Source organism: Larimichthys crocea, chromosome XIII, assembly GCF_000972845.2.
Source record: "Larimichthys crocea isolate SSNF chromosome XIII, L_crocea_2.0, whole genome shotgun sequence".
Classification (NCBI taxonomy): Eukaryota; Metazoa; Chordata; class Actinopteri; family Sciaenidae; genus Larimichthys; species Larimichthys crocea.
The window spans coordinates 15,452,830-15,460,563 of NC_040023.1; the positions used below are offsets into that span (position 1 = coordinate 15,452,830).

At 45.8% G+C, this 7,734-nt stretch overlaps 1 protein-coding gene across 1 annotated transcript in view; it reads right to left on the reverse strand.

Annotated features, from left to right (window-relative positions):
• Positions 1 to 2,504: 2,504 nt before the first annotated feature.
• Positions 2,505 to 7,734, reverse strand: part of LOC104920554 (potassium/sodium hyperpolarization-activated cyclic nucleotide-gated channel 2) — a 15,870-nt gene continuing 10,640 nt past the window's right edge. Inside the window, exons 6-9 of the mRNA XM_019253942.2 lie at positions 7,269 to 7,415; positions 6,926 to 7,166; positions 6,638 to 6,802; positions 2,505 to 6,307 (exon numbers count right to left, since the gene is read on the reverse strand). Of these exons, the coding sequence (XP_019109487.2) occupies positions 3,864 to 6,307; positions 6,638 to 6,802; positions 6,926 to 7,166; positions 7,269 to 7,415 (2,997 nt within the window). The 3' untranslated portion in view covers positions 2,505 to 3,863. The remainder of the gene's footprint in view (positions 6,308 to 6,637; positions 6,803 to 6,925; positions 7,167 to 7,268; positions 7,416 to 7,734) is intronic.

Here is a 7,734-nt window from a genome sequence, read left to right on the forward strand (position 1 = left end):
AATAAATAAAATATATATATAATTCTGAAATTCTGCAGAATGTTAAATATATTTAAATGCTAATGCTTTCTTTCTTTTAATTCAGGACTTTTACTTGTAACATAGTATTTATGGACTGTGGTATTAATACTTTTACTTTTCTGAATACTTCTTCCATTACTGCTTATAACAAAGGGGTCGTGAATAAATTTTGCAAGCATGTAAAGGTCTGGAAAGTTGTAAAGCATACAAAAAACTTTCACAGTACAGTGGTTAAACTTGCAGGAAAAATACACACAGATTGTTGCTATTACAATGTAATGCAACACTGTAGCACCATGAACTTGAAGTTATGAGCTTGTTGCCCCTGAAACTCTCTGCCAGTGTAGTTTTTTATCCAGAGAAGCTTCACAGTAGAGACTTCCTTCTGAGTCTATTTCAGAAACAGAATGACAAGCAGCAATTATAGACCTGTTTATCCCCCCCACCTCTATTCATGGCTGGTAATCCAGGCTGGTCTGCCATCATTAACCTTTTCCACACTGTCCTCTTGCTCCACAATGGCCTCTCTTAGTCACATTAAATGTTCCTATCACTTATCTCCTGTTCTCTCATGTGACTGTACAAATCCATACTTAAGCAATATAAATGGTGCCATTGTGTAAGATGCTCCTTCTTCCTGCTGTGTTGATGTCATTATTAAAGTGTCATCGCCATCTAGTGGTCACTGTACAGCCAGCAGTCTTGAATCTCTCACGTGTCTGCTCCAACTGAGGCCTTGACTACCAAACAACTCTATTTATCTGTAGAAACATTGAAACACGGTTTTAAATACAGCTCACAGCCTCTCTTGTGTTTCCCTTAGTTAAGATGTCAGTGTAATTTACACACAGCAAAACAAAACCCCTCAAATATTTACAGATAAAAGGCAATTATCCTCTTACTGACACATTTATTCTGCTCTATGAAACTCAGCAAGGGCTACTCAAACAGTGTGCAAATAATAACAAGTGTAAATCCAATATGGTAATGCCTCTTAACTCGTAAGGGTGTAAAATCTCATTGCCGCCTACGTGTGTTGAAGGGCTGTTAAAACCCCTTGGGCATTAATGACAGAGGAGATGTAAAATAAAGGTGTGTGAGGGAGGGAAAGTTATAAGAAGGGAAGGGGGAGGCAGGTGTATCAGTGAGACTGTAATCTGCCCTCATGAAAGCGGATATTCATTTAGTTACAGATTGAAGTGTCCCCACATTCACAAGCTTAACCTTGGATGTGAGTGTTCCTGCCCTCTGCTGAGAGGTAAAGGATTAGGGTTTGGGATTCAGGAGTAGCAGCAGAGCTTGGACCGTGAGGCTGAAGCAGAGCAAACAGCTCATAACCATTCGACTAGTCGCTCACACAAGACGTTCTTTTAACACACAACAGTGTCGAAGTTGAGTCACCAAATCTCTCGAGTTCCAAACATCACAAATAAATCCTAATCTGAGTCATCACGGTCATGTCCAAGCCGAGTCTCATGTGGTGCTTAGTATCGTAATCTGAAATGAAACATACAAATTAAAGGATCAGTTCACTCAAATTACAGAAACAGCTCATCCTTGCCCATAGTGGAAAATAAACAATTAGTCAAATACTGTACTTAAGTAGGCGGTGGTGTTGTGGTTAGCACTGTCGCCTCAAAGCAAGAATCCACCAATGATCTTTATCGTTCTTTAGATTAACTGGGAGGCGGGAGAGTAAGCGTGGCAGCAGCTAGTGGCACAGATTTTGAGCTTCAGAATAGCTCTTCAGAAACTTACAGATGACGTCACACATACGATGTCCATTCCTTATACTGTCAGTCGTTCAAACGCTGGAGTTTGTAGAGTTTCTGGTGCTCACAACCAGGGCACAGCTACCACTGACGCCATTTTCTTAGGATTTTTTTGCTTTCTGTTAATTTGGGGTTTTCACAGCCTGCATGGAGTTAGTTACAATATACACAAAGTATGGTGGGTATTTTAAAAGCTGATTCCTGTATGTTTAGACTCATTTGAATAAATGCTTCTGCAGTTTTCATTTGAGCAATGTAGAGGCTGTGAAGGCTTTCAAATAGCATTTAGAAATTCATGATGGGAAAACAAATTTAAACAAAGTATAATTACAGTTCAGTTAATTGAATAAATTAAATATGAATTCTGATCATGAACATGTTTTTTTGTTTTTGCTCAGAGGGGTGGTTGAGGGTACATTGATGTTTAATTCTCAAATTAAAGAATTCATCAAATTCGTCTCTGCAAATATCCCAAAAAAATCATCAACATGATTGAGTTTAGTTAGTTAGTGGAGCTCGGGTTTGGTAAGAGGTAAGAGGTTCCACTAGGTGGGGAAGTTAAGGTGTAGGAGATGAGTGTGTGTGTGCAGGTGAAGGGGTCAACATTTTAAATATACCTGTACACAGGACAGAAATACACATGCAAACACACAAATGAGCTCATGCCTCAACGAGATGATAATAAATCTGCTTTATTTTTACATCCAGATATATAACACCACCACCACCATCATCATCCTCATCATCATCAAAATTATAATCACCACCTTCAACACCGTGCTCAGGATCATCATTGTGACAGCATTATTAGCTATTTTTTTCTGTTCAAAAGCTAAAGCTGTGATAAATAAAAAATAAAACATTTGGTCCTTTAATATATAGTCTAGGCAACATGGTATCAGGGGTTAAGACACAAAACATCAAACATCACTGGAAATGGCACTGAAACAGTGTCGTAGTGCGACAGAAGGAGGAGCAAATTGAACGTAAGGGCCGATGGCAGAAAAGAGCAAAGTGTCGGGCAAACTGAGAGAAAGGGAGAGAGCAAGTGTCAAAGAAACAGTTAGCGACCAGAGCTGTGAAATCAGATGAAAGGCGGCGAGACAGACAAGAGATGAAAGACTAAGAGGCTGAGGAGTGAGGAAGCATACAACAGACCCACAGAGAGGCACGTATTTACAGTATGGGGAGCCGGGTGGAACAAAATCAAGTGAGCCACTTTGCACAGCAGAGAAGTATTGTGTGTCACACAAAAAAACACAATTTACAGAAGTCGTCAGAGTGAACATGTAGGTTTAAAAGTCTTTGTTCAAAAACTAAACACCACACACCTGGGACAACAAAACTACCAGTTAACTGCTCCTATTTTTTTTTTTCAAATTTATATGAGTATTGACTTTATAGTGATTTTTAAACTCTATATCCTTATAATTATTGTTATTCTGATGAGAAAATATTACACTTTGGTGCAGTATGGGAGACAAGAGGGAGTTGGAGCTGGAAACGAGGATGTGTCTGCTCTATTGCCTGCATTTGAAACGGACATCACAAAAGACATTCTTCCTAACAGAACGTTTAATACAGTATTTGCTCACATTTATTATTATTGTCAAGGTCATTTCCTGTCACATTATGAGAGACTCAAATGTTTCACATGTATTGCTGTTTCCATTGTCAAGGGACCATTACTGATTTTTTTCCCCCCTGACTCTCAGCTTCCATCCCATTTTACTGTTTCCACTTCAGCTCCCCTGCTTGCTCCAACAATCACTAACACAGATATGTATGTATACATTTGGATGATTTTTTTTTAGACTCTACCATTGCCTGCACTGACCACTAAACAGATCCATAAAGTCTTTCTCTGCGATCAATGGCTTGGTTGAGAGTCATATGAACACCTGATGTTCTAACACAATCACACCCTAGAGTGAATGCAAACAAGATGTACCTGTCCGCGTGAGATCATTGGACGTCTGGTGCCGACACAACTCTGTATATCCATGGCTCTGCTGATCAGCAGTGGCCACAACACAAATCAAGCATCCTAGATTTTATTTGAATCCTTTCTTACATGTTGGCCGGCAGTTTGTGTCTTAGTCCCTCTGAGTCTTTCCTGGTGAGTGGCAGCTGAGGGTCCTTTTTCCCACCTTTAGGGGAGGTGGTGTTGGCAGGGGTGGCTGCATGCTCTGACTGGGCGGGTGTAGCGTTGGATGCCTGAGAGGTCTGGGTAGTGGTAGAGGGTGTATTGGGTTTGGGGGAATGTGTGGGGACAGTTGTGGTGGTTGGCATTTGTTTTGGCAGGTGAGCAGAGGAAGAGGTGGTGGTGGAGGAAGGAGTGGTAGAAAGAGAGGAGGAGTGAGTGGAGCCTAAAGTTGCTGAGGATGGGGTTGTTGCTGGGGTTGGTTTGGGGGAATGACCAGAGCCTGAAATGGGACTTGGAGTCATTACAGGAGGGGTTTGCTTTACAGGATGAACTGAGAAAGTGACTTTAGTTTGCGAGCTAGTGGTAGCTGCTGTTGGGGAAGGTGATGCCGTTTGAGTTGGGGTTAGAGGCGAGGCCTGTTTTGGGATCTGGCTGGTGGTGGAGCCTCTAGCTGAGCTGGAGACAGAGGGCTGGAGAGAAGGGGTTGGACTCTGGGATTTACTTCGGGAGAGGACAGATGTAGCAGGGATGGGAGAGGGGGAAGGTGAAGGGGTGAGGGTCTGGGTAGGAGTGACAGGTGTCGGAGTTTGGGAGGGGGTAGAAGTGCGGGTGCGAGTAGTCTGAGTGGGAGTTGGTATCGGAGAAGTGATTGGGGTTGGAGAAGGACTGGGGCCAGATAATGGAGAAGCAGAGGGAGGTGTATTGGATGCCTTGGCTCTGGGGCTCTGTGGATGTGATGAGGAAGAAGTGACCGAGGAGGAAGGAGGAGAAGAGGAGGTAAAAGATGACTTGGGCCCGTAAGTTTGAGGTAGTGGAACAGGGGTAGAAACAGAAGATGGAGGTGGCGTGGAGGACGGAGAAGGAGAGGAGGAGCGGGGAGAGGGTGTATGGAGCGGTTTGGGACGAGGAGTTGATGAGAGCGTGAGCGGGTGTGTTCCTGCGGAGGGAGGGGTGGAGCAGGGAGGAGGTGAGGAGGAGCGAGAGGGGATCATTGGAATTGGTTTAGGACGAGGTGGCTGGGAAAGTATAGGTGTAGGAGATGAGGGTGTGGGTGCAGGTGAAGGGGTAGCAGAAGAGAGTGGGGTCTGCTTTGGAGGGGAGGAAGATGGAAAAGAAGGCGCAGAAGGTATGTGTGCAGCTGTGGGTGTGGGCACAGAGGCAGTGTGAGGGGCTGTGGGCTGAATAGGGACTGTGGCCTGTGCTTGTGTTGGTGCATTAAATGGCATATTTGTCACCAGCTGCACGGGAGCGTTAGAGATCAGCATGCCGGCGCTAACTCCCCTGGCTAACTGCCCCGCCAGGAAAGGAGCTGCCAACAAATTACCACCAGAGGCCTTGCGGTGCAGTGGCGGGTGAGGCTGCACTCCAACCCAGGAGCGGTGAGGCAGTGTGGGCTGTGAAGCTGACAGCAGCCTGGCCTCCTGGGTGAGTCTGCCCAGTGCTGGCAGACCCTGAGAGCAGTTTCCTCCATGACGTAACAGAGCTTCTTTTGCTCCCTGCTGGCCCATCACAGAAGTGTTGCTATCTGCTGGGGGACCAGGAGCAGCAGGAGGGTTGGCGGTAGGCACCTTGTGGAGGGGCGGAGTTGGTGGCCCTCCACCTGTAGGGGTTCCAAGTGGTCCAGCAATCACAGCTGGATGATCAGCCTGGAGGCGGAGGCTGTAATGAAGAGTCCTTCCTTGTTGGACAGAAGTTGGGAGAGCGGAGGCTTGTGTGGGTGGAGTTTTAGCAATAGGGGGCGATGTCACCCCACCTGGAGGGCCCATGGGCGAGGGAGAAGCAGGAAATCCTCCTCTGGGGGACAAACCACCCATACCGCCCATACCTCCCATTGTCATCATCCCAATGAGAGAGCTCACAGACGGGCGGAGAGGCTGTAACACAGGAGCACGAGGAGGAGACAGAGGGAAAGAGGACGAGGGAGAGGGAGAGACAAGAGGAGAGGGCAGGAAGAAAGTACCTCCAAGTGCATGCTGCTGCTGCAACTGGTGGAGCTGCTGCTGTTGTTGCTGCTGCTGGTGCATGAGTGCAATGGCTACATTACTGGTGGCAGCTGCAGTCTGCAGGGGGGCATGAACAAGCGGTGCCCAGATGACCGGCCGTGGCCGAGGAGACACTGTGCCACTTCCTCCCATGACTCCGCCTCTTCCTGCAGCAGCAGCAGCCGCAATGGCATCCTGCATGGCCGGCATGCTGTCGTGTTTGACAATCTGCTGCACCAGCATGTTGTCACAGGAACCTAGACTGCCTGCTGCTAGGCCTCCTCCAGCTCCTGGACCCCCTCCACCGCGGCCTCCACCACGACCCATACTGCCCCCTAGAGAACCACCCTGGGATGACTTCCGCAGGAGCATTGAGTTCTTCCTTCCTGAAAAGGAGAAACAGAAAAGAAAATATGAAATTATTAAGTTGCAGAAATGGATGGTGTGAAAGAGTTAAAACTTTAGCTTCAAGGTTTTTCCGATCGTCAGTGAGAACACTGCTTCATCCTTTATTTTAATCCTTTCAGCTTTTTTTCAAAGATGAGTTTTGGCCTTTTCAGCTGGAGAACAAAGCGCCTCAGAAAATTAGCAGAATTTGACGGCAACTATTTAGCAAGGTTTTTGCAGAACTAAAAGCAGGATGGGAAAAGAAACTCATTGCATAAATAAGATGGTGAGAGAAATGTATGAGCAGAAATCAGAAATCCACAGTTTACCGATACGGTCCAAACGGTCAACAGCGACAGTTTCGAAGGCACGCCGCATCATCGGGTGCTCCTCCAGCACCTCGTTAAAGCTGTCCACACTGAGAGAGTAAAGGCGACAATATGTATCTGCACGGACGCTGGCTGTCCTCCGTCCACGGGTCAACAAACAGATCTCTGCATGTGGGAGGAAAAAGAGAAGAGATAGTTGTGCACAAACTTGAACCACCATCACCATCTATGACCCTCCAGGCAAGAACCTTCCTCGCCTTCCTACACAACAGCTCCGCATATTCTCACCTCCAAAGTAAGACCCATCACTCAGCTTGGTTTCCTTGTTGCCACGGGTCAACACACTGACTCTTCCATGTTGTATGAAGTACATCTTTCGTCCAACTGTGCCCTCGCGGATGATGAAGTCTGAAGGCTGAAACACTTCAAAGCGCAGCTTAGTCAGCACAGCAGTCACAAAGTTGGGATCAGCGTTGGCGAAGAGTGGCATGTTAGCCACCAAGCTCCGGCAGTTAAAGCTGACAATCTCCTAAACAAAGAGAAAGAAGGGATAAAGGGAGACAGATTTGCTGGAGGGCAGAACATTTGTGGTTTCTAAGTGTAGGTGTGGGGGTGTTTGTGGATTTATTACCTCTTTAAGTGGCTCGCTCAGTTCTCCCAGGATGTTTTCCTCATCAAACATTTTCCCCTGGAAGCGGTGCTCGTAGTACTCGTGTATCTTTTGCCGAACATCTGCAGGAAGCTTATGGAACGACATGTACTGCTCCACCTGCTTGTACTGAAATAACAGAAGAACATGCACAGGTCAGGCATCTGCAAACAAACACATTCATGTAAAAAGAAAATACAATGATTTGTCCACTAGTTCCCAAACCTTTCTGGCATGGGTCCTATTAAAATACAGCAATTGCATCTAAAGCTACTACTTCATATTTAATAGACATTCAATGGTGAGCAGTAAATTAAGGTTTTACAGTCATGATCATTCTGCATTTGTGCACTGACAGGTTTTACAACACTGTACATGGCATGGACTACTTTTGTTCTACTTTTGTTCAACTTTGCCAAACTGTTATTTGCACTATTTAGAGAATAAG